The sequence below is a fragment of the Podarcis filfolensis genome (assembly GCF_964270895.1).
Source record: "Podarcis filfolensis genome assembly, chromosome: 9".
Classification (NCBI taxonomy): domain Eukaryota; kingdom Metazoa; phylum Chordata; class Lepidosauria; order Squamata; family Lacertidae; genus Podarcis; species Podarcis filfolensis.
In genome coordinates this window covers 57,715,181-57,742,120 of record NC_139610.1, presented here as the reverse complement: position 1 = coordinate 57,742,120, position 26,940 = coordinate 57,715,181, and the positions used below count along the sequence as shown (strand labels likewise).

The following is a 26,940-nucleotide window of genomic DNA, read 5'->3' as shown; positions in this document are numbered from 1 at the left end:
TCCCTTATGCAGCAGTTCCCAGACACTTAACAGACAGTTGGCGCTTGGCAACCTTTGCACATAGACCTGGCAGAGTGATGAGCATAAGGCTGGCATGACTCCTTTCTGCAGGGAACTTGGTCATGCAGCCAATCCATCCACTTCTTAACCAGCCCCACATCTAATGTCACATCAGGTGTGGGGCTGGTGGCCCTGTTTGGAGGGAAATGGCCTCGTGAACCAAATTGGAAACCTGTGCATGGCCAAATTTGTCCCATGTGCCACTGCTTTGAGAAAGAATACAGTCACCTGTCTGCTCAGTTAGTAGCTGCTCCAGATCTTTGATAGGTTAATAAGAGGGAACCACATCTGAAGGGCCACAGGTTCCCCATCCTTAGTGTAACTGATGGTGTGCATAAGTGACAAAAGCTGTAACATTGAGGAGTAGCCTGTAAGTTCACCTGTGGCATTAGAACTTCAGAATCAATGATAGATTGCAGAAATAAGTAAGTGTGTGTATATGTGTGGTGGCAGACTTTGTGATGCTAAATGAGTATATGCTATTTTTTTGTTTTAATTTTTAGTGGAAGTTGGCAATTCCACCCATATTCATTTATATTCTTTAGTAGTCTCAGCAGGAAGAAGCTAACTACCCAAAATCCAGCTTACTTTGGTGCTTGGCTAGCTCAAATCTGAAATAATATCTTGTTTTGTTTTTTTGTGAGGTATGAGACGTTGTTGAAGTTGCACCCTGGTTTTGCATTTTCCCATAATGGAGGGGAATGGCTTGTGATAACAGCCCTTGTCTGCAGCTATCATTTTCTTTGCTAAGACGATTCCTTAAAAGCTAAGATGATTCCTTAGCTGGCAACTTCACAGTTCTTATGTGGTGAAATGAATCACAGCACTGTACCTTAAAACATGTTTCTTCTGCAGAAGATGATAATTAGCTGGGCTGTCCCCTGAGGAAAGAATGAAGCCAGAGAGAATTTACATGTTGTTGGTTTCACTAATTCTGGCATGTTTCCACCAGCATGTCCACATTTGTGAATGCCTGAAAATGGATCTCTTTTTGCTGTGCCTGTATTTGCATAATTCCTTCGGTGAAGAGTCTGGCATAGAGATACAGATTCTTTGCTATAGTTCTATAGATTATTATTCTAGCAATGAAAGGTCTATCCATTGGGATACATCAGAATAGTTTTGTTTTTCCCCCAAATGACAACAAGCAGTGCATTGCTCATGCCCTCGCTATTTAATGAAACTAATTCTGTACCTAAGATCTGTAGACTGCATCCCTCCTTCTTTGCTTACCATGGCTGATTGATTACTACCTGCTGAAGAGTCTTTTGTTGTGAGCAATTTATTCTGATGTAGATTTAGCTATGATTACAAAGGATTTTAGATTGTCTTTACCCATTGCAGACGCCTTTTGTTCCTAATGCCAGTTTAAAAAGCATTCCCCAAACCCCAATTAGCAATCTGCCCATGCCCCCTGTTTCTCCAGAGCTTTGTTGTTGTTGCTCGATTTAAGATGTATATATCTTGCAAAGCAAATAAACATGGCTGTGCCAATTTTATTTACTTAAATAAATGAAAATCCCCAAGACTCTGAAAAATGAAAGCTTGACTAGAGGGTAATGTTTGATTGAAAACAAACATAAAATATCCAGTTAAAATCCAGTAGATGAAATCTAGGAGGAATAATAATAATAATAATGGCTAATCTCTCACTCAGAAATGGGGATTAGCCCAATAAATATTGCCTTGGACATTTTTTGGTAGAGCTAGCAACCACTTTGGTTGTAACTTTTCTAAGCTCATTTGCAAGGTTGCTGATGTTTGCTGTTCTCCAATAAGCAAGCTATAAGACATTAGGCAAAGTAAAATTCTTCATTCTCTTTTTGTTTACCAGAAAAGCTACACAGACCCTTCAGCTTTTATTGTCATGTTTGTTGCATTACACCTTGTATGTCTTTTATAGAGAGAACAATATATTCTAAGTGGCATAAATTATTTATAATCCTTTTGATGACTACCAGTATTTCTGCTTCTGATTTCAAGCTTGTTATATTAGTGAAGCAATAGCCGTGTTTGGACATAATCCCAAAGTGTGTTTATTTGAAGGACTTGTGACCCCTTGTCCTTGGCCACAAGAAGATCAGAATGTTTTGCTTCAGTTTTTAACTAACCACAGTTTAGCATTACGTATGTCTTAAGCTCAGCAAACTGTGGATAGTCTTAAATTATGGCATACTGGAACAAGTCGTGTGGTTTATGAAGCTGGCGTGTTTCAGTAAACCATAGTTAAAGCTAACCACAGTTTAGTGTTTGGATGTAACGCCAAGCTTTGGGTAACTGAAAGCAGAAGCAGAGGTTTCTGATCTTCTTGTGGCCATGCCAGAAGCGAAGATTGGATGAGGGAGTGCATGAGCCAGACACTTGTTCACAAGGCTGTTAATGTGTCTGAACAAGGCCATTAAAGTGTGATCAGTGCTGCATGTTGATAGTATCAGCGAATTCCTTGGCTGGGATATTGAACATCCTTTGCATGAGTGGACGGCACTGCTGCTGGCATAGGGTTGCTGTCCCACAATTTCATCTGATTCTGTCTTCCAAGTCTAGACCTCTACTGCATTATACCTCATGTTATTCTTGTTTTATGATCCTGAAGAGGGTAAGACATCACAGCAGGACTAGGAAGTAAAACAACTCTGCTGCACAAGCAAAGTTCTGATTGCACATCTTTGGATCCAGTCCTTTATATTGTTGTTTTGTGACCTATAATTATTATTTATAAATTGCAACAGAATGCATTTTATTTCCATGGATAAGAGAAGAAGAAGAAGAGTTTGGATTTGATATCCCGCCTTTCACTCCCCTTCAGGAGTCTCAAAGCGGCTAACATTCTCCTTTCCCTTCCTCCCCCACAACAAACACTCCGTGAGGTGAGTGGGGCTGAGAGACTTCAGAGAAGTGTGACTGGCCCAGCAGCTGCATGTGGAGGAGCGGAGACGCGAATCCGGTTCCCCAGATTACGAGACTACCGCTCTTAACCACTACACCACACTGGCCCTTTAAGAATTTGTGTGTTTTTTTCCATTGTTTTCATTACACCCGCCTTGTTACCACCCTACTCTTGACATGTTCTTGCTACCTAACACTTTCGTCCTCTAACCACTTTTTATCTCATGAAGCAGAGAGGAGATCATTATTAAAATAAAACACGATCATTAACTGTAGTTTTATTAACCCTGATATTCGTCTGTAGAGTTGCATGTACTAATGAGGCTATGCCTTCTCAGCCGCCTCATTTAAATTCTGATTCAGCCATGAAATTCACTGGGTGTTCTTTTGCGTGTCACTGTCTGTTAGCCTAACCTACCTCACGGATAGTTTTTCATGAAGATAAATTAGACAGGAAATACTGTAACTATACAAGACTGTTTATTGGGGTAGCATGTATGAAGTATATATAAAATAACTCCCCATTTTACTCTGCTCAGAAAATTAACGGACAGAGAGCATCCTTATCTGGAACGGACACTCAACTTCTCTCAATATTATTTTCCTGGGGAAATGGTTTTTGTAGCTGAAAACGCCAGTATATTTCTGACAGTGCCACAAAGTTTTCAAGCCCTGCAGCTTTCTTAAGCAAGAATTCATTGCAGCCAAATTGGCAGATAAGCCAAGTCAGATACATTGCCTCTGAATTCAGAAAGCAGACGGGAACATTATCTTGACACCTCTAGGAACATAAAAAACTTCTCTGCAGTAGAGGCATGATAAGAAGGCATGTCTTCTTGTAGCAGTTCTGGAGTAGTCAAGATTGGCCACTTACTACTTGGATTGACAGACTTATATTTATTTACTATTATAGGTAAATATATTATTATGTATTCTATGTGTATTCCAATTTTCAGCTAATTGTCTTCCAAAGTTGCTCACATCAATTTAAAAGGAGAAATACCGTATTTTTCGCCCTATAGGGTGCACTGGCCCGTAGGGCGCACCTCGTTTTTTTTTGGGGGGGAAATAAAAATAAATAAATATTTTTCCCCCCAGCCGCGGGGCTGGGGCGGGGGAAGCCCAAGCTTCCCCCGACCCCAGCCCCCAGAACAGGCTGCTATCCGCAAGCCTTGCAAGCCCGGCGGGAACTCCTTCTGGGCTCGCAAGGCTTGCAGACATCTGTGCGAAGCGCGGGGCTCGCTCCGGAGCGTGCCCCGTGCTTCGGGCTGCAGGCTGCTGCCAGCAGGCCTTGGGAGCCCGGCAGGCACTCCCGCCAGGTTCCCAAGGCTTGTGGATAGCTTCCTGAAGCCTGGAGAGCGAGAGGGGTCGGTGCGCACCGATGCCTGGAGAGCGAGAGGGGTCAGTGCACACCGACCCCTCTCACTCTCCAGGCTTCAGCGAAAGCCTGCATTCGGCCCATAGGACGCACACACATTTCCCCTTTATTTTTGGAGGGGGAAAAGTGCGTCCTATAGGGCGAAAAATGCGGTATATCCAGTAATATTGGATGTTTCTGGACTGATCTTTTAGTTAAGTCAAATAGGAAGCTGACCTTCCCATTCTAACTCTGTATTGTGTTCATCAGAGTGGAAAATACCTTTTCTGGGCAGCATACCTTATCTCCTATTGGGCCAAATGTGACAGTTTTTGAAAGTTTAAAGAGCAGCAAAAGACTGTTTGCAAAAGGGCTTTGAAATGGGGAAGTAGAGGAGGTTTGATCGTTTGCTTCCACCCAGTAGTCCTAATCTAAACTGCTCTGCATGCCTGCAATTTGCATTGCCAAAAACTCCAAAACAATTTTTTTTCGAAAATGCAAATTGCAGGTGGCCCAGTCTGTATCAGGACTTCTGAGGATTTGATGACATCAGAGGTCCACATTTCAACTCAGATTCTAGGTAGGTTGCAGAGAGGCACTTCAAGGACTAGAAGATGTATAGTAGTTCTGGGGTGAGGAACAGATTGATTTTCATATGTCTTGATAAGTAATCAATTTTCCCTGACAGAGTGGGCTTTGGGGGTGGGCACCCTAGCTGACACCAATAATAATAATAATAATAATAATAATAATAATAATAATAATAATAATAATTTATTTATACTCCACCCTCCCCTACCTCATCCAAATTGATGCTTTCAGACTTCCGCTGCAAAGGTACTGGCCAGTGAATTTTTTGCTTCCTCAGACACCTCTAGTGGTCTGTTATATCACTCCTTTGTGATGCTTAAAACAGGAGTGAAAATGCTTTTCATAACTAACACTTTGGGGAGCTGGAGGAGATACATTGCTGCATTAAGATGTGCTTGGAATCTTCTTTCAGTACCTTTAGAGAACTGGAATAATATTTGAATAATTACAAGGATGCTTCTCATGGCATATGCTCTTTCTCAAAATACAACCCAGATCCTTTCTGCATGAGGGAATACTATAAAACAAGCCTCTTTCATTGTTGTGCTTTGTTTTGATTTTGGCAGTTCTATCTTTCTGTTAGGTAGAAATCTACCTGCTTGCCTTCTTGTTGGAGCAATTCGTTTCTGCAACATCAGAATTAATTTTTAAAGTATTATACGGGGGTCCCATACCGGACATCAACGCAAAGGACTTTTGGGTGTTGTTGTTTGATTGTGGTGTATCTGAGACCAAGTTGCGGAAACAAGGCAAAGTTTGATATGTATCCTTGATAGTTTTAGGTAAAGGTAAAGGGACCCCTGACCATTAGGTCCAGTCGTGGATGACTCTGAGGTTGCGGCGCTCATCTCGCTTTATTGGCCAAGGGAGCTGGCGTACAGCTACCGGGTCATGTGGCCAGCATGACTAAGCTGCTTCTGGCGAACCAGAGCAACGCACGGAAACACCGTTTACCTTCCCACCAGAGCAGTACCTATTTATTTATTTGCACTTCATGCTTTTGAACTGCTAGGTTGGCAGGAGCAGGGACCGAGCAACGGGAGCTCACCCCGTCGCAGGGAATCGAACTGCCAGCCTTCTGATCGGCAAACCCTAGGCTTTGTGGTTACATGCTCCTTATTTCCCCAAGCAGCAGCAAGTCCAGAATGCAACAGTGTGTAATTTCCTCTAAAAGAGAATTTATGGCTTCTAAAGCTGGTAGCCCAACTTCTAATCTTGCATCAGATTCTGAAAGAACAATTGTTGCAGCAAAAGCTGCACCCAGTTTTAGCTAACTCCAGCTGTAAACATCTGCTTCCTCTGCCATTCTCTGCCTCATCCTAAATTCAGACTGCTCCATACTGTTTTTTTTCTTGAGACGGACACACACACCCCTATAAATCACTGGTTCCAGACTCTACCAGCAGGTAAATTACCAATTCAGGAAAACATTTCGAGTCACTTTGAGGAAATACATCAGCCAATCATCCCTGTCTTTTAGCAAGCACTCAGCAGAACACAGGATGGTTGCTTATCAGCCACAAGGAGAAGTGGAAGGAAGCTTTGGGGGAAGAGTTTAATACTGAGGGGTGGGAGTGCAATGCAACCGAAGAAGCCATGAGCTTCTGACTTGTTTGATCTAGTGCGTCACTTTGAACTGGACTCCCATTACGAATCTCTCAAAATATATGAGACACCGAAGGAAATGAGACTGTTCAATTATCTACAGCAAGGAAGAAGTGGAATTGAAGCAACTATATCTTAGATTGCCTCATGTGGATGCCCCATTGGTTAGCAATCCTGTAGCTATGGAGTTCTTCTTCATCTTCTTCAGGAACAGCTTAATTGAATAAAATAAAAATAAAAGGTGTACTATATCATTATTCAAGCTAACAATTCCAATTCCATATACTTACCTAATGTGTATAGGCATTACTATTATCCAAATACAGACATATTTTAACCTGCTGGCTGTGGAATGCTGAGGTGAAGGTAAAGGTAAAGGTACCCCTGCCCATACGGGCCAGTCTTGCCAGACTCTAGGGTTGTGCGCTCATCTCACTCTATAGGCCGGGAGCCAGCGCTGTCCGCAGACACTTCCGGGTCACGTGGCCAGCGTGACAAGCTGCATCTGGCGAGCCAGCGCAGCACACGGAACGCCGTTTACCTTCCCGCTGGTAAGCGGTCCCTATTTATCTACTTGCACCCGGAGGTGCTTTCGAACTGCTAGGTTGGCAGGCGCTGGGACCGAACGACGGGAGCGCACCCCGCCGCGGGGATTCGAACCGCTGACCATGCGATCGGCAAGTCCTAGGCGCTGAGGTTTTACCCACAGCGCCACCCGCGTCCCCCTGCTGAGGTGAAAATGTCCCCTTAATCAAGGTTTAAGAACTGATTGTTTTTCTTGATTGCTTTATTATGCTGATTTTGAAATGGTTTAAAATGTTTTTTGAGCTGAGTTACAATGACAGATGTCCCCTGCTGTCTTGTTTACTATTTTGCTGGTTGTTTTCTTATAGATAATTTTCTATGTATTTTATGCACTGTAAACTACCTTGGAATGGTTTTTACCCTGAATACTGCATAAAATACTTTAAATATAAACAAATAAATGCTTTACACTTTTGTTGTTCACATGCCTTGGCATTTGCAAGAGATAGACATACCACAAAGTTGTCATATGGCAGGATTTGGATTAGGATAATAATTGTGTTACTTAGCAGATATAGGAGGTATTTATCATTGTTTGGGGGGAGACATATCTCTGCTTTGCTGACTTAGCACTGTGGTGTGCATTTCATTCCCCTTCAGTTTCAATAGGACTTTCTTCCAAATAAGGAGAGTTAGGATTACAGTCTTAGTGGGCATGGAATCTGAATTATTCCTTGTGTCTTTTTAAAAGGCTAAGCCATTCATATGTAAGGTTAGTCATCATCTGGCAAAGAGAAGGAAAAACAACGACTAAGCTGCAGCTGTTAGCACTTACTATGCCTCTTGAATAAACAGAATATTTAAGGTGCTAGTGCCAGGCATGCTTTATGGGAACGTAAATGTGCATCCACAGAAAACCTATTTTAAAACATGATTAGGGGGCAGAGTATTCGTTTCATCATTGGGACTTCTTGGCTTCTTTCTTTTTCATTCCTGAAAGCTTCCTCATTCTCACACAAAATGGAAAAAAGTAGCTCACTTGCTTCTGTATCCAGAACACAGCAACTATACAGTTGTGTTTGGCAATTGATTCTGTAATAATTGGTTATGTTATAGGGTTAGGGTTAACCTCAATATAGCTACCCTTGTACAGGGTCAATGTATGAGATGACTTCTATGATGGTGAAGATTTTTTTAAAAAATAAATAACTACAAATAATATTTTCTGATTCCAGCTTTAGTCCTGTATAATCAATTATTGTGTGAGAGAGCACAATATAGGCTAACTTTAAGTCTTTGGATGAAAGTGATGATATCAATGTAATAAATAAATCAAAAATTCTAGAATCAATGTCATATCAGAATATAATAACTATAGTGTGCAAACTTTTGAGTTCTTCACCAGGCTAGAAATAAGACAAAGGAGAGGGGGAAAGAAAATAGGCTGATGGTGAAACCATGGAGCCTGCATCTGGTCATAGTCCTTAAATTGCAGTGTGGGAGAAGGTAGCACATTAAAATGAGGCGTTGGGTGCTAGGCAGGTTTCTGGTTGCACCAAAGGCTGCTTGGAAGAAGGAACAGTGACTGAGTGCAGACTTCATGGTTCCACTGTCAGTTATCTCCAGTGTAAGAAACTCGGATATATAAGCTAGGCGCCAAATGGCTCTTCAAACCAGGGTTGGAGTCGCTGCTCCTAATCTAGCCTGATGAAGAGTCTGAAGAACTCAAAATGCCCAGTGTTTTGTGGCATTTTTGTTGCCCTAATAAAAGTATTGCCCTAATACCGAGTTTAGAATGCCTTTTGCTTGTTGTGTGACTTGGTAGTAGTGGTGGAAGTGAGTGTGTGGCCTGTAGCCAACTGGCTGCTGTGGGTCTGTTTCTCTCCCCCCCCCCCCCCAGCTAAAGAGAGTCTTTGCCCTGTTGGCATCAGGGAATGGGAGAGATAAAATAGTCAATGTCTTTTGTCGGCGCACTTGTTGGCATCACCTTATCTATGTTGATTTGCACTTTAAGCCCATAAGCTACAATTGACAGACCAGGACACTGATTTTGCTTTCTCCTTCATGTTATCCAAGCAGATAATCTAAGCGATGCCTTGAAGAAGCTGAAGATAACAGCTGTTGACAGCACAGCTGATAGCTTGGAGGGGTGCTTGGACTGTCTGCTTCAAGCTCTGGCTCAAAACAGTAAGTTTTATTGTTCCCTCCAATTTCATACCATATGATTCAATCAATAAATGATTATGGAGGTAATAAGTGTATCAAATGGAATAAATCTGTAAGTGGAACTGGCGCAATAGCTGTTTACGTTGAACAGAAATAGCAGAGGGTGAGGGAGACTTTAGAAACAAGAAAACTAAAACCCGGAAATCAACAACAGCTTGACTATGGGCCTGCAGATAAACCTACACCCCAAGTCTCCACTGCACCCAAAAGTCTGTCCCTCCACTTTTTTAAGATCTGTGTTTTATTATTAAGTTGAAAAGCTTTCAGAATAATTTTGTGACACCAATCCCTAGAATTCTGTATGAGAAAATGAGAAAATGCAATTGTGGAGTCACAGATAGTCACAAATAATGCTGGCTGCATTGTTGTTGTTGTTGTTGTTGTTGTTGTTGTTGTTATTATTATTATCATTATCATCATCATCATCATCATCTTTGTGGGACAGAAAAGAAATACATGGAAAATAAGCAGAAAGTACATGAAAGTCAACTCACCAGAGCAGTAATTGAACACTGCTGGCCTAGACTAGTGTGGTGTTCGAGGCTGAATGTCATCTATATGCATCTCAAAAGTAGGGGAATTTAGGAGACATAATAATGTTTCTGTCTGCGGAGTGTATTGTCTCCTCCCCAAACAATTTGGGGGTGATCCCTCCTGTGGGCCAGGCAGGAGAAAAAGGTGGTGATAATGATGCTTCTGAAATGCCCACCCCAACAAAAACCCAACAATTTGGGAATGGAGAAAAGCTGATAATGATGATGATGATGATGAGGTCTTTGCACTGCACTGCACTGCCCCTTGGGCAGAAGCAGCAGAAAGGTGAAGACGATGTGATAATAATGATGCCTTTGCACTGGGTCTCTCCCCCCCCCCAAGAATTTTGGAACAATCAGGAAAAGAGTGAGAATGATGATGGTGATAATAACGAAGGTGCCTCTGTACTGGGCTTCCCCATTCCAGCCATTTTGGAGTAGTCCCCACTGTAGGGCATTCAGCAACAACAGAAGCCATATCCTTTTCAACACACCCACATACTCAGCTGAGGACCATCTCCAGCAGCTGCCTACTGTAGGCAGCAAAACAAATACAGCCGCAACAGGGGTATTCCTGCATTTCTTCGCCCACCCCCAGATTTTCAAAACGTTCCTCGAGCAGCTGTGTGCTAGCTCTTCTGTGCAACTGTCCTGGCTCCCGTCCAGCTTGAAGCAGCAGCCCGAGTTTAAGGAGTTCAGGATCAAGGGAGGGAGGTCGGACCTGAAGGAAGCAGCAGAGTTGTCCTCACAAGGCGGCATGTCCATCTGCTACTCTTCTGAAGATGTGGCAAGGCGTGCTCACTTGTGAGGCTCTCGTGTCTTGCAAGACTGCCAAGACTGCAGACACTCACTGAGTCGGCAAAGATGCATCTGTTCCCATGAGTCTGCGGCCAGGTCCTGAGTGACCAGACTGTGAGCTCCTCATCTGACTCTGGCTCCTCCACGCCTAACGGTTGACTGATGCCCTCTCTGGGTTCTGTTGCTACGTTCCTTTCTCTGGAAGGGAAGAAGGGAAGAGAGTTTGGCTTCCCCTGCTGGGGCAACCAGATTTGGAGGAAGTAAAAGTATGCCCACCTTTTTTAGCCCCAGTTAACCAGTTTCAGCCTCCCCCACCTCACACTATTTTCATCATCATCATCATCATCATCCTTCCTCTCCACTCCTGAGCTTTGGGACATATAAAAGTAGGCAGCAAAATGAGCAATAGGAAGTTCGCCCACTCCCCCCCCCCCCACCTCAGCACAAAATATTTTTTGAAGGCTCTCAAGTGCCTGCTCACTGATGGCTCCACGTGGTTGGCAGGCAGCAAAATAAAACAAACCAAGCAGCAAATGGGTGGATCCTGCTGATCTTTCCATAACTGTATTTCCATGCTGTGGAGGACCTCGGGGATTCCCTTCTGGTGTCCAAACAAATCATTTCTTGACTTCACTCATTTACTGAAAACACTGGCAGGATAAGAGCAATACCTTGTCAATACTGGCTATTACTAAATTGAATCAACGGATGGTCCGCAATTTAACTTTGAAGGAAAAGAGAAATTATTTTGTTTACGTCAGGCATAGACAAACTCGGCCCTCCAGATGTTTTGGGACTACAACTCCCACCATCCCTGACCACTGGTCCTGTTAGCTAGAGATGGTGGGAGTTGTAGTCCCAAAACATCTGGAGGGCCGAGTTTGCCTACGCCTGGTTTACATAGTTCAAAATGGAGATATTTCTCCTAGTAATGTCTTACAGGAAACTACATTATACCAGGGTTCCAATACTCGCTTGGTCCTGAAGCTCACTGGGTGAACCTTGGGTTAGTAACTATCTCTCAGAATAGCCTACCTTGCAAAGTTGTTTTAAGGATAAAAATAGGGGGCGGGAACCATGTATGCCACCTTGAGCTCCTTGGAAGAAGGGTGGGGTATAAATGTAACAATAACAAAATAAATAAATTCAGCTTGGTGACTGGCAACAGCTCTCTAGCATTTCAGGCAGTTGACAGTGATTGAATTGGAGGCCTTTTTACATGCAGAGCATTTGCTGTGCCGCTGAACCAGGCTCCCTTCCCAAATACCTTTCTTGAACTCTGCATGTAATGCTCCAGCTGTGTCTAATGTATTGGTTGCCATAATGAATCCTTTCTTGTTAGAAGGTGCTAAAAATTGTCATTATACAGTTTGATCGCCCCATGCAATTCCACCCCATCTTATCTGGACAACAGTTGCTCCTGAAAATTCAGGCCTTGGAAGTATCAGTCATGGAAGATACTGAATTATTTGTTGGAACATTTTTGTCCTCAGTTTTACAGCTTGGCCTCCTAATGAGGCTGCTAACATATTAATCTCAGTTATGGAAACATCTCCTACTGGGACCAAACTCTCAAACAGCCATCAGCTCATGGTGCCAAGATGGTCAGCCATCAACTGAATCATCAATCTGAAAACTTATAATTGGCCAAGCCAACCAAGTTTGTCCTGTTTCCCATAGGTTTAATATTGTGTCAATGAAGGGTTTTTTGTTTTTTTAAGACACCGGATGAGTCTTGAATGGAGAGTTAAATCTTAAATTCTGGCTCATTTACAAAGAAACAAAATTAAAGTCTCCTGTTAACAAAAACTTATTTTGAAGGATATAATTTCCTTTTATTTAAACCATTTTTATCCTGCCCTTCAGACTATGGTAGCTTCTAGCAGTCAAAACTAGCTGTCTCTATTTGAACATTCCTTGTTCTGAGTTGAAGTTGGTAGTGACCAAGCGCAGAGTCTCCTTGGTGGTGGTGGACTGCTTGTGAAACACTCTACCAGGGGTCCACAGCTGGTACCTACTCTTTTCAGCCTTTTGGGTGCTAGATAAAAACACTGGGTTGTATCCAGCTACATTCTACTCAGACAAGACCCATTTAAATTAATGAACCTAAGTTAGTCATGTATGTTAACTCTAATGAGTCTACTCTGATTGGACTAGCATTGGTTAAAACTGTTGTTCTTCCAAGATCTTTGTGAATTTATTCTGTTGCCGTATCTCCGAGTCTACGGTACTTTATTTTGTGTTATTGTTGTTGCTTCTGCCTCCATTTTATTTTATTTTATTTTTATTACAGTGGTACCTCGGGTTAAGAACTTAATTCATTCTGGAGGTCCATTCTTAACCTGAAACTGTTCTTAACCTGAGGTACCACTTTAGCTAGTGGCCCCCCCCCCACTGCTGCCGCGCTGCCAGAGCACGATTTCTGTTGTCATCCTGAAGCAAAGTTCTTACCCCCAGGTACTATTTATGGGTTAGCAGAGTCTGTAACCTGAAGCGTCTGTAACCCAAGGCACCACTGTAATTGCTTTCTGCCTTATAAGATTTTAAAGCAGTGGTTGTCAAACTTTTTTCCTCTGGGCTTCACTTTCAGAATAAAATTTGCTCGCACCACACTGAATTTTTTATTGGTAAGAAACATGTTGGAAAACAAAAAGAAACAACTCCTAGCAGTGCTTGAATTGTAACATAGAGCACAACTACTTTATAATATGAGCATGGGACACCCAGAAAGTATAAAACAGTCTAGCTACATAAGAAAATGTATCATTCCCAAAATATAATCATAAACAAGTCTTCTCCAGCACTCGGTTTGAACGGCGATTCTAGATTGCATCTAGGATTGTCCTCAGTATAACTTTATGTGCTTGCTCCCGTTTTGAGAAGATATCTATCCATATTCTGCAAATTAAAGAAATTATTTTGATATGATACTGTACTACACTGAAATATTTAAAGGGAACTGAACCAGACCTTGTAAAAACCTTGTTCCTTATTCTTGCCAATGTTACGTCATAGAGTTGGCACATGGAATTGGATACTAACTGCTGGAGTATCTGCACTTAATTCAAGATGCTGGTTTTCAGACCTGAGGTAATAGGCTGCTCACCCTAGTAACTATAGAGATTCCGGATTAGAAGATTATTCCAACCTTTGGCCTTTGTGTGACTTTCATAAGTCACCAATGCTCCAACAGAGACAGAAAAATTCTTTTAATGAAATCCTCTGACTAGCCTAAAAAGAAAATGTCTGGCATTTCCAGTAGTTTAACAATCTTGTTGGGTCCCAAAAGTTCCCTTACATGTTGTTAATCCCCCTTCCTGAGCAAGGAAAGCAAAAGAAGGTCTGGTTTGATGGATTCTCATCTGCCCTTTTCCTAGTTGGTCTCCCCTGTGGCTCATTACCTTCCATATTCTGTAGTGCTATCTGTACCAAACAAAAGGCTTATAACGAGGGCGTTTCACACACATCTAGCCTCCAGGAATTTTCCAGGGAACAACAGATGGGTGTTCTCTTTCCAACGGTGGAATTGCTGCATTACTTTGTGCTTCCTGCGGTAGGGCTGACTGTGACAGCTGTGGGCAGGCGTCTGTCTCTCACTCTCAAACGCACATGCTCAACTTCAAATGAACTAGGATGTGTATGTGTGTGTGTGTGTCTTAACAGGGTGAGAAAGATAGCTTGCATTGGCAGAGCCTGCAAAATATGACATGCCGGGTGCGGGGAATTAACAGATTTAGTTGGAATGGGTGCTAGATCTTTCTAACTATTCAAAAAGGCTCTGCTCGGTTTTATTATTGTATTTACTGCATTTAATACCCCATGTTTTTGATTCTGAATTAAAATAGCAAAACAGTAAAGAGGAATACACTGTAAAGTAAAATGCAGAAATAAAAATGGTATAAACTGTGGTTTTAAACGACAGCACAGCTCGGGGGGGGGGGGGGGAGACCAGCAACTGATCCTTAAACATCTGTACCAGAATCCATTTTTAAACAATCAAGATTTTACCACTCACCAGAAAACAAGTGATGATTGAGCCACATTAAGGTTGTTGTTTTGCCTCAGTGTACATTGTTTTACATTTGCTTACAGTGGATCACATTTGCCATTTCACTACCGATTTTGTTTTAACCATTTTGAACAAATTGGTGTCAGCAGCAAACTTGGCCTACCTCATTGTTTATCCCTAACATTGACAAACAGCTTAAAAAGCAAAGGTCCCAATGCTGATCCATGGGGAACTCCACTCTTTGGTTGGTAGATCTTGAGACTCTTGTTAATCTCAGGGTTGTGGGTTTGAGCCCCATGTTGGGTGAAAGATTCCTGCATTGCAAGAGTTTGGATTAGATGAGCCTCCTGGTTCCTTCCAACTCTACTATTCTGTCATTCCTTACATTGGAAGAACTACCCATTATTCCTATTCTTTGCTTCCTGTTCCTTAACCAGTTACTGACCCATAAAATAATCTCTCCTCTTATTCCATGACTTCTAAGTGCCAGTTATCAAAGTACCTTGCAGTGCTGGCCAGGCAATTCCTTTCCATCTTCCTCTGTTTTCTATCCTAAAATTATCTTAACATATTCTAACCTGATTTTTTCCTTTAATAGTCTAATAATCTATTTATACTTAATTCCTTATAACATTTCTACTAAAGCCATATAACTTCATTCCCACTTTTTTCTAACATTCATTAATTTTACAGTATTTCTGTAAATAGTCTTTAAACTTTTTCCAATCTTCTTCCACCGACTCTTCTCCCTGGTCTCGGATTCTGCCCGTCATTTCCGCCAGTTCCATGTAGTCCATCAACTTCACCTGCCATTCTTCCCGGGTGGGTAGATCTTGTGTCTTCCAATACTTCGCAATAGAAGGTGGGATCATAGTTACTTTTTACTGAGGAATGAAATGGAATGGAATTCTGTCAGTGCTCGTTTCCTTGCATTTCTGTGGTGGGGGTGGGAAACCTGTGAAATTTGGTTTTTTGTCTTTTAAATGCAAGCTGAGAATCTAGGGAAAGGACTTTAAATAATGTTTGAGGAAGTCATACCTCCTGCTACCCCCACCACTCTATTGTTGCAGCCTGTTGATATCAAGGAAATAATCACTATGCCGTAAGCCAGGGGTCAGCAAACTTTTTCAGCCGTGGGCCGGTCCACCTTCCCTCAAACCATGTGGTGGGCCAGGCTATATTTGGGGGGGGGATGAACGAATTCCTATGCCCCACAGATAACCCAGAAATGCATTTTAAATAAAAGGACACATTCTACTCATGTAAAAATACACTGATTCCCCGACCGTCTGTGGGCTGGATTTAGAAGGTTATTGGGCCGCATCCGGGCCTTAGGTTGCCTACCCCTGCCATAAGCAGTTGAGTGTGTAGTGTTCTCTCCTCCCCCCACCCCCATTAGTTTCCTCTCTCCCCACCATTATTGGCTCTGAAACAGGAGATGTGTGTGAACTTAAGATGTAAAAACCCACAGTACAGGGTCAGGTGTTCTTATATCGATCAGTTAGGAATCCAAGCAGCCTCTGAGAGAAAGCAAACGAAGCATTGGCATAGAACTCTCTGGAAGAAGAGAAATACAGAGATATTACGTGCTTGTGAAAACCTTCCTAAGTGCCATCTTGTGAGCTTGCATTTGTAATGCAGATCACAGTTTAGTTTTGAAGAATGAGTACCCTTTGTGTTTAAACTTGTAAGGTTATGTGTGTCCTTTTTAACAAAGAAAGAAGATTGAGTACGAATGTGCGACATTGACAGTAGATGTGTGTTTCATCTTTTTGTCCATTCTCCCCGCATCCCCAGTTTAGCTATGCAATATCTTCTGTTCAACGTTTCTGGGTGTGTTACAAGTAGTTTTGCAATCATGTTTTTCACCAAGCGTTGTGTTGTGTTGTGTTGTCTGAAATTAGTTTGTATCTGTCATCATCATCATCTGTTGGTTGCTATTGTGTTTTAATGTTGTATTTATTTATATATTGTATATGATGTATATTCTTTTTGGGTGGTTGATATTACCATGTTGGTTGAAACAACAGCAAAAATAAACAAAATGAAGCAATATTACACTGCATCCCAATCTCTGAGCTTTGAGAGACACCAAGTTCTTCTCCAGGGTTCAGCTTCCTTAGAATGAAGGAATGAAGTCTTTAGGATATATGGTTTTATTTACATATATACACAACCTGAGCATAGGATGGAAGGGCTCACAGCATTAACGCCCCAAAAGCTCTTGCTCTTCCATTCATCACAGCTTTAGAATCCAGCACAGAACAGTTTCTGACTCTAGTTTTGTGCTCTCACACACTACGCTGGCTATTGTTCTCCTAAGTAGCAGGTCCATGATGCCGTGGGTCAGGGAAAGGCAGATAGCAGGACCTGCACCCATTGCAAGGGAAGAGGCTTCTAGCATAATCCATTGTTGCTATCCCCTGGGTCATAGCTTTCAGGCACCTTACGTACCATCTGTCATGGTCACTTTACTACATTTGTCTTTTACTACAGTGGAGGGAAGAACATCCCTTCCATGAAATCCATTCTGGGTACAAATGCTCCTTCACTTTGTATTAAGTTACCTGGGGAGTGAAGTTGGGTCTCTTTACATAGTGGGCATCCAATAAAAAGCCATGGAGGAGCCAATTTAAACCTATGTTCTCTGTGCCTGTTCTTATTTCACTTTTGGTCAAGTTATGGTGAAGGCCTTGAGTTTCAGATCCTGAAACCTTCCTATAATGTCAGAATGGGTTGTGGCAGGGTAAGTGTTCAGATTATTATTTTTTTTCCATTTTTAGATTGAGTTTTGAGTTATAAAGAAAAGCAGGCAAGGCACATACAGTCCTTTGATGGGAAAGTGCCTTTGTGAATTCTTCAGCCTGAAGGTCCAGGTTCAAATGTGCCCATATCCTCAACATTTGATATGGGGTGTTCCTCTTCTTTCCTTCCACACCCTGCCCACATAGACACTTCTGAAGTCTGCCATTTTACATAGTATTAAGGAGTTTATGTTGCAGTAATGAAATGAAATGCAGTATTAATTTCTCCATTAAAATGATTCTTGCATCCAGCTCTTGAGGGATATTTATTGCACCCCAAGACTTGGTGTTTCGTATAAAACTTTGACAGTACTTGTTGGGAGGGGGTGGTATATTGGAGTAAAAACTAATGCTACTCCTCCTAATTGACGACCACCTAATTGACAACCACTGAAATGCCATGACACTGAATGGCATTATTACTATTTTTTCCTCAATTATATTCAACATGATTTTAGTGATAATTATGCATGTGGTTAAATATTTCTGCTAGAATACAGTGTGTTAAAGAAAACGAGCATGGTCTGAAGAAAGGTCCATATGTTTTGTGAGTTGCCCTCTTCTAAGTTGGGGAATACTCCCTACTTATAGTGAGCAATGTTATGCACCCACATTTGAGGCCCCCTACGCCCCTATGACTCACTGGATTATAGCTGAGGTTTAACAGTACCTTCTTATAGCCAGTAGTGTACAATTGGAAACAGTAAATAGGAAATAGAATAACTGGCTCTTTCAAGCAACTTACATTTTCAGATGCAATCTTACACAGATGCGTTTCCTTCATATAGGCTGGGGGGGCAAAAGGTGAGTGGGTCAGATACCTTATCACATTGTCGTCGTCACTGCACACTTCTCTCATTTTTATGCTAGGTCACAGGTCTCCTTTTTCTGCCAAGCCCCCCCCCTCCCCAGTTGCTAAAAGAGCAAGATGAATGTGTTACATCGTGTTGATCATAACTTTTTTATACATTCGTCCTCTTCTCCTTTGATAAGTGCACGTTGGAGGGATATGATGAAGCCAAGATAATTTTCTGCAGCGTTTGCTATAGATTTGGAACACCTTTGCAATTATGGTGCATACTTTCTTTCCCCTCTAAAGGGATAAATCACACATATTTCTGGGTTAATAAAACTGGGCTGGGCGGGGGAGGGAACCTGGGTATGGATGACTCAATTTTAAGGTGGATGCTGTATCCTCTGGCTACATCAGTGCTAGCATTTTTACAATAGGCATAGCACAGCCAGAGCAGCGGTATAAACTACACTTAGCACTGGTTTATAGCATGTCACAATGCTGCTGCTGTTTACAAAGCATTTGTTGAGGATGGAACTGGAATAAAAGCAGTTTCCTCACATGGTGTACAGGGGTGACTAATCTGTGACTGCCCCCTCCGACTAATCTATGATCTTCATCATTCCTGACCATTGGCCAATCTGGCTGCCGCGGATAAGAGTTGGAGTCCAGGAAGATCTGGAGGACACCAGGTTAGGCACCCCCGGTATGCAGCCTTGTATCTAACTACTCACTAGAATTTCATGCAACTGAGTGAGCAGGCAGGTGGAGAAATTGCCCTGCCCCCCCCCCCATATCTCAGTCTACTGTGTTCCATGCTGGCTGCAAGTGAAAGGAAGCATCTTTTCTGTGGCCACCAAGGAAACATGTTGGCTGATGAGGAGTGGTAGGCTGGTTAATTTAAAAAGCAAAACAAAACAGGTGGTAACTTTATTGGCTTTGTGTATAAGGTTGATTATAATCCCATTGTCTCCACTAGTTTCCTGTCTAGGTACTAGCAATGCCCAGATGGGCTTAGCTTCAGAGATGGCACTACATATTTAACCTTCAGAGCAGGAGTGGGAAACCTTTGGCCGACCAGATGTTGCCCTAGCAAGCATGGCCAGTAGCCAGGGATGGTAAAAGATGTGCAGTATCTAGAGTGCCAAAAGTTCCCCCATACCTGCATTAGAGCATTCTTCGGAAATTAGATTTTCAAGAAAGTAATCATAACCTATAAGTAGTAGGGATAAGGAGACTCCTAAGAGAGAATCACATGACAGTAGACAACTAGATTTAGTATTTTGCCATCTTGGCTTAGATGTAAAAATGTATTTAGTGGTTATTCTAAATAATGCATGTTTGAAAGTTTGGAGTAAGTGTCATTTCCTACAGTGCCGTTGTACCTAGATTATTTGCAGCCAAACCAAATATTCTAGAAATGAAGACTCAAGAGTTTTTGAGGCCAAATATCATGCTCCACATTGTCAAAGTAGTAGTTCTGGAATTCTCTTTGTTAGTGTGTGTGTGTGTGTACAAGCACATGTATGTGTGGTCCTTTCCATAGGTTTGCCAAGTTTCAAATCAGCCTTTGCATGGGTGGAAAGCCAAAGGACACTTATTAATAAGAAAGCATCCAATCACTCAAGGCTTCACAAAGGAGAAAAACGCAGAGAGGCTTTGAGCAACAGTCCTCCATTGTTGGCATTTTGGGTTCACAAGTTTGGTTACATAAAAGCAAGCACATGGGTGAAAATCAGCAGGCAGTGTTGCTCATCAGGTCAGATTGCATTATGCTGATGAACCCCTCTGGACTAGCAGTCTGAGTCAATGTTTACAGCAGTGGCTAGAAGGCAGAAATGTCCATCATTATTCCAGATTTCCCTCGTTGACTTGCCCCATCAGATTTTAGAGGAAGAATAATGGGTCTTGAATGCCCTCTTGTCTCTCCTCTGGTTCTAGCTAAACTGGAAATGTTTCAGCCGGTTGCTGCAGGGATGAGATATGGTAAGGATTAGGCTACTGCACTCAGTATGAATTTAATAAAAAAGCAGTGCTGATAATCCTACCAAGAAGTTGCTTAAAAGTTGTCAGACACTTACAAATTGGGCGTTGCATTAGCAGGGGCAGCAACAATATTAATCTATAGCAAAAGGCTGCTAAACTGGTCTTCATTGCCTGTCAAAGGGGAAATAGAAAAAGGCCACTCTTCACGTTAGTAAAAACATATTTAATAACACCCCCCCACACACACACAGCACATTTGTAAGCTGTTGCAAGACATTCTGGCTGGAGTCTTAGCCTCCAGCATTTATCAGTCATTTGTCAGCAGATAGATGTTTGCAGAGAATAGCACCGTGATTATTTTCAGACTATTTCTAGCACCCTTCTGGGAGAAGAGCTGCAGCCTGGTGGTAGAGCATCTGCTTTTCATGCTACAGATCCCAAGCTCAGTTCCCAGTATCTTCAGGTGGGGCTAGGATGGTTGTCTGCCTGAAACTATGGAGAGCTGTCTAGATAGGACCAGCTGCTGGGCTAGATAGACCAGCGTTCTTACTGTGTCCCAACATAATCTCCATAGACAGGTGCCCATACCATATGATGATATTCCCAGTTCATAAACACAAATAACTAATATTTTGAAGTGTTGCATGTATAGCCTTACAGCAAGTTTCTAAGGCAGGGCTATCTGCTCCCCGATATTGCTGGTGGAGCAAGGGGGACTGAGGCTGCGAGATCATGGGTTGAATTTGTGGCAAATAGATTAGAACTGGGAGCTTCAGCCAGTTCTTGGACTGGATTCTGCTACACCACTAGTTCATCTGTCGCACAGGATGCATCAAGGTCCAACTAGGCACAACTCTGGAGGCCTTTACAATGGTGGTAAAGTGGAGAACCCGAAGGTCTGCGCTACAGCATGCACCAGCACCAGTCTGTTGTAAAGTGCTTGTTTTGACCCATAAAGCCTCAGAACAGCTTAGGACCACAATACCTCAAGGAGCACCTCTCTCCGTGTGAATTGATCTGGACTGTGAGATCATCTTCTGAGGCACTTTTTCATGTGCTGCCTCCATGAGAGGTACGGAGGGTGGCAACATGAGAACAGGGCCTTTTCTGCAGTGGCTCCCTGTTTGTGGAATGCATTTAGGTGCCATGCAGAAGCATTCCTCTACAACCTTCTAAATGTGTTGTGGGAGGCAGGATTATTGGTTTGTTTTCAGCTTATTATTATTATGTATTGCTTGTTTTTAATATTGTAATGTTATGTTGTGCACTGCCCTGAAATCTATGGATGAAGGGCAGTATACAAATTAAACAAACAAGCAAGCAAATAACAATTGTAATCCAGAACATCTGGAGGGCCCAAGGTTGGGGAAGGTCGCATTTCTTCCCAGCTCGTTTTTTCGTTATTACTCTTGGTTCCTTGGTCTTCTGCCCCTATACTGTGTGACTCAGCCTCTGTAACACAGAGGAGCTCATTTTGTCAGGCAGTGCTCCTGTTTCACTTCACATTCCCAACCCACCTCACCTCAACCAGGTCCCTACGAGATTTGGTTCCAGTCTGCCTTCTGTCACACAAAACGTCACCATTGTTTATATATTTTTATTTGTTAAAGCCTGTTCCTTATGGCTTCAGACCTTCATTGCAGCATGACCTTGGTCCGTGTGTTTTTCAAATCTGCAAGTGAAGAATAAGAAGGAATGTTTTTAAATATTTCAGCGGTTAAATAAGGACTATTTAAGCGCCTAAGGGCACTGCCTCTAAAACACAGCTGATCCTGTCATGTTTCTCTTTCCCTGTCCTTCTCCTCTTTCCACCCGCCAGCATTGTTCCCATTTCCATTTCCAGTTGCTTCTGCTGTGAGAATACTCATTTCTGAAGAATCTTTATTCATTCATTCTCCCTGCTATGTATTTTCCTTTCTGTGTGAGGGATAGAGGTGGGAATGAGCCCATTGATCCTCCCTCCTCATGTAGGTCCACATTGCAGTGGCGTAGTGGTTTGGGGTTGTCTGGGATCAAATACCTGTTCCTGTTTCTGCAGAAGGGTCCCTGTCTACAGTGTCCTAGAACCACTCAACCTGCATGAAAGGGAGTTTTTTAGCTACTGTATGCTCCCTTTTCTCTGTCCCAGCTTCTGCCAACCTAGCAGTTCGAAAGCATACCAGTGCAAGTAGATGATGAAGAAGAGTTTGGATTTGATATCCCGCTTTATCACTACCCAAAGGAGTCTTAAAGCGGCTAACATTCTCTTTTCCCTTTCTCCCCCACAACAAACACTCTGTGAGGTGAGTGGGGCTGAGAGACTTCAAAGAAGTGAAACTAGCCCAAGGTCACCCAGCAGCTGCATGTGGAGGAGCGAAGACGCAAACCCGGTTCACCAGATTACAAGTTTACCGCTCTTAACCATTACACCACACTGGCTATGTACTGCTGTGATGGGAAGGTAAACGGCATTTCCGTGCACTCTGGCACAGTGTCCCGTTGCGCCAGAAGCGGTTTAGTCATGCTCGCCACATGACCCAGAAAGCTGTGGACAAACGCCGGCTCCCTCAGCCTGAAGCAAGATGAGCACTGCACCCCATAGTCGCCTTTGACTGGACTTAACCATCCCGGGGTCCTTTACCCAGAGCTAAACATTTAGGAACACTGAAAACACAAGGTGCTTCAGTTTCAAGAGAATGATATGCAAGTTCCGTTTCATAAAACAGAACTTGCATCACTCTAAAAAGAGATATTGAAGCACTCAAAATCATTTGTCCATGTATGTGCACTAGCTAAAGGGCAACACCCGGAGATCTGCACTGATCCTTGCAATGTATCTCTAATCATTAGTATATTATTGTATAATCTTAGAGGGGCGTGCCTGTGATAGTCATGATGAGACCCTGCACTTCCTAATTTGCTACTACACAACTGGCAGAGAACCTGCTGCACTCAAGGAGGTTCCTTATGCAGGAAGATCTGGGTTCTAAATCCCTCAGGAAGCCTACACAACAACAGCAGCAGCATCAACAGGCTTCCTTCTTCAGAAGTACAAAAAGGTTCTCTACCTCTGCCTTGTGGGTCTGCACAGACCAAAATAATGATATTGACTTGAGTTTGTCCCATACTGTTATGTCTGTGTGTGTTTTTCATGAAGGTTTGCCATGCTTCAGATTTAGTGTGTGAGTGTAAAAAGCTGTGCAGGACCCACATAGCTGAAGCTTCCCACTTCAGCAGCTGTCAGATGATCTTTACTGGAAGAAATAAGTCTGCCAAAATGTTAGTTTTCTTTGCATGCCCTCTTATTCTAAGAGGAGGAGATCTGGCATTCCATTTTCTTTTAGAAGTCCTTTTGAGTCTGAGTCATTCTGTCTTACTGGTGTTTGCTGATCTCAGTCAAATAAATCAGAGCATCCCTGCTGCACAAAACTAACCTGAGGCAACAGTTTAATTTTATTTTCTTCGCTGCTTTTCAGGATACATTTTATACCATTGATTTAATTCGCACAGTTAACAAGTCCGTCAAACCGTGGGTGATAAAAGCAAGTCAATACTGTGTTAAGGTTCTCAGTGGTGCAGTGGGTGGGATCATATTATTGCATCTTGCATGCTAATTGTAAGTAATAGGGTAGGGACCAGATTGTACAAACAATCCCTACAGTATGGGAATCACTCATCTGTTCCTCTTATTGAAAAGAATAGGAGTTGCACAAGGCAACTGCCTGCAAGAAAAACTCCCAGTAGATTGTGTCCAGTCAATTCCTCTTAAAGAAATGGGGGGCAATACAAAACACAAAACCCTGTAACTTTTTGTAGTTCAGACACTGAAATTTAAAGCATCCATTTCTCTCATTGTGAACTCATTGTGGCAAATATTTGCATGTGTTTTCTCTCTTATTTATTACTGGAAATTTGTATATTTCTAGACTTTTCTTTGAAAAAGCCCATTATTTCTGAAGTACTGAAATTGGCATCAGTTCAGTGAATGTGGGTATATATGTAAGTTAAGTGGTCAATGTGCATAATAACTGGCCATTGTGCACATTTACTAGGCTTCACACAGAATGTGCACCTAATCTGTCTGTGAAGAGGGAATTGTTTGAGATTTGCATAATGACCAGAGAATATATAAAATTCATTGTCTTCGCACGTTCCACAAAGTCTGCTGAAGATTATGTATACTGACCGGAAAATGTACACAATTGCTCTTAATTGACAGATTATGTGCACACTCTCTATGATTCCTGGTGAATGTGCACAATAGTTGCTTACTATGTTTAAGTTACATTACCCCTAACACAGAGAACAAGGTATGTGCTGTGCAGAAGAGGCCAAGGTGTGAGAAGGGAGATGGAGAGCTGTGGTAGAATCTGCTGTGACCCTGTTTATGCAAATACAATACCCTGTGTGCCGGGCTTGCTGTGTGTGCACCCTTCATGGGGAACGGGGGTGCCCCAAAAGCAAAACACAACTAAGGCTGCATGCGCTCCTGTAAGTAAGCCTTGCTGAATGTAGTTGGACTCCTGAGTAGAGAGAGAAGCTGCTTTTTACCTCTATTGTGATTACAAAATGTCTGTGTCTTATTTTTTAAAAATTCAGAATATTCAGCATATGTCTGAGCCTAAGGCTATTTAACATATTGGGGCTATGTTATTCTGAAAGTAGATGAAATAAGACACCACAGGTAGCCTTTGAGCTTTGCTCTTTACCTGCATCCTCAGAATTCTGAAGATGGAAATCTGACCTACCTCATCTCAGTAGCTGGAATGGTGGATTTAAAAGCAGAACATTTGCATTACTACTAAGTTCTGAATCTCACTCAGTAGCCTTGGGGAAATCCAGCATTTACCTTACCTCACAGAGGTTTTGTGTAAGTAAAGCACCCCTTTGAGAATCTAGGAGGAAGTGCAGGAAGTTACTATACCTGAGTAAAACTAGTCTAATGCACCTTGAATCCGCAGTTACTGTTATCCATTGAACCACAACTCCCCTAATGGCTCTTTCAGGGCTTTCCCCTAGCTTCTAGTTTTGTCCTGACTTTCTCCTTTTATATGCACAGTAGGAGTACCCATCTATTTTTCTACTACTTATACCGGGTTATTTGGTTACCAGTAGGTCACTGAAATCCACAGGAGTGCTGCTTCTTTGAGTTCCAGTGATACCAGAGTTCTGTTCCAATGTAACTCAGCACAGGGCCTTCAGTGTGGCTGCCCCTGTTTGATTGACCAGCATTTTTGTCCAGATACGATGAGTGCCCACTATCTGCATTTTCTGGAAACAATTGATGACGGTTTTGTTCCATCAGAGCTTCCCAGGTTGAGGACAGGTCTCTTCCATGGGCATCCATTTTGAATTGTTTTAAAATTCATCACCTGCTATTCTTTGGTGCTGTTTTTTAACTGTTATTTAGTTATATTTTGCGCATATATATGTGGAAGGTGATTTAACACCACCACATTTGTCCTGCAATATTAACTATAAATGATTTCAAAGCTTCCTCTGCTCACTAGGCCCTGCTGGATGTCATGGTGCTCCTTATAGGGTAGGGACCATAGATCTATGGTAAAGCACATTATTTGTGTGCCGCAAGTTCCAGGTTCAGTCCTTGGCATTTCCAGGTAAAAAAAAATCAGGTCGTAGGTGATGGGAGAGACCTCCACCTAAGACCCTGGAGAAGCAGCTGCCCTTGTAGACAATGCAGGGCTGAATAGTCCGATGACTTGGTATGTAGGACAGCTTCCTATGTAAACAAAAAGACAGTTCTTAAATAGCAATGCATCATTGAAACATCTGCCTCTTTGGGTTTCACAAGAAGAACCTTCTGGATCAGGCCAGTGGCCCATCTGTTCCAGGATCTCGTTCTCAGAATTGTTGACTTAGATGCCCATGGGATGCCTGCAAGCAGGACCTACATAAGTGCAGCAGCACTGTCTCTTCCTCTGGTTTCCAGCAGCTGATACTCAGGCTCATACTGCCTTGGACAGTGGAGGTGGAACATAGCCATCAGGGTTAGTAGCCATTGATAGCCTCATCCTCTATTAATTTGCCTAATTTTCAAGCCATCTAAGTTGGAGGCCATCCCGGTTTGCAGAAGCAAATTCCATAGTTCAGCTACACACTGTGTGAAGAAGTCTGTCCTTTTGTCTTCCCTGAATTGTCCAGCTTCCTTGGACATCCTCAAGTTTTCTAGTGTGAGAGTAGGAGAAAAAGCTTGCAGAATTTTATACAGTTCTGTCATGCCACCTAACCTTCTCTCCAAACTAATGGCACAAAGTCATTCTTTGGTTTTGGTGTCAAGATTTGGAATTTCGTTTTAGGTGTGAAGCTTTCAATACCTTTTCATTAACCCGCTACTTACCACTCAATTCTGTTTTGCATCTATTCCTCTCTTTTCAGATACAGAGACAAGTGAAAAAATCCAGAAAAGTGGGATCCTCCAAGTGTTTGCAAGTCTGTTGACTCCGCAGTCCTCCTGCACTGCAAAAATAGCTAACGTCATAGCAGAAGTAGCCAAAAATGGTGAGGTTTTCCACAAGGCCTTTTCTCCTGGAACATCTTCAGTTTTGCAGCTCACTTGTCAGTATGTTTTACTTCATTTATGTTTTCATTTTATAGAATAGATGCTTTTCATTTCTCTCTTCTTTCCCTTCCACTGCACTCTTTATTTTTTTTGTTCTGTTCTGCCTTGATAATATATTAGTTCTTAGTCATCCATTTGCCAGATACATCAAAGCACTTCAGAGTTGCAATTATTTTATAATGCTAACTGTTGTGAAAAACCCGCGATG

General features: G+C 42.3%; 1 protein-coding gene across 8 annotated transcripts in view; it reads left to right on the top strand.

The window, feature by feature from the left end:
* Positions 1–26,940, top strand: part of RAP1GDS1 (Rap1 GTPase-GDP dissociation stimulator 1) — a 98,208-nt gene that overhangs the window by 27,856 nt on the left and 43,412 nt on the right. For 3 of the 8 annotated variants that reach the window (XM_083571361.1, XM_083571359.1, XM_083571357.1), the window contains exons 2-3: positions 9,104–9,211; positions 26,549–26,671. In XM_083571361.1, the coding sequence (XP_083427487.1) occupies positions 9,104–9,211; positions 26,549–26,671 (231 nt within the window). Of the gene's footprint in view, positions 1–9,100; positions 9,212–26,548; positions 26,733–26,940 lie in introns of all 8 variants that reach the window. The other 5 variants (XM_083571360.1, XM_083571358.1, XM_083571356.1 and 2 more) reach the window with 3 other exon arrangements.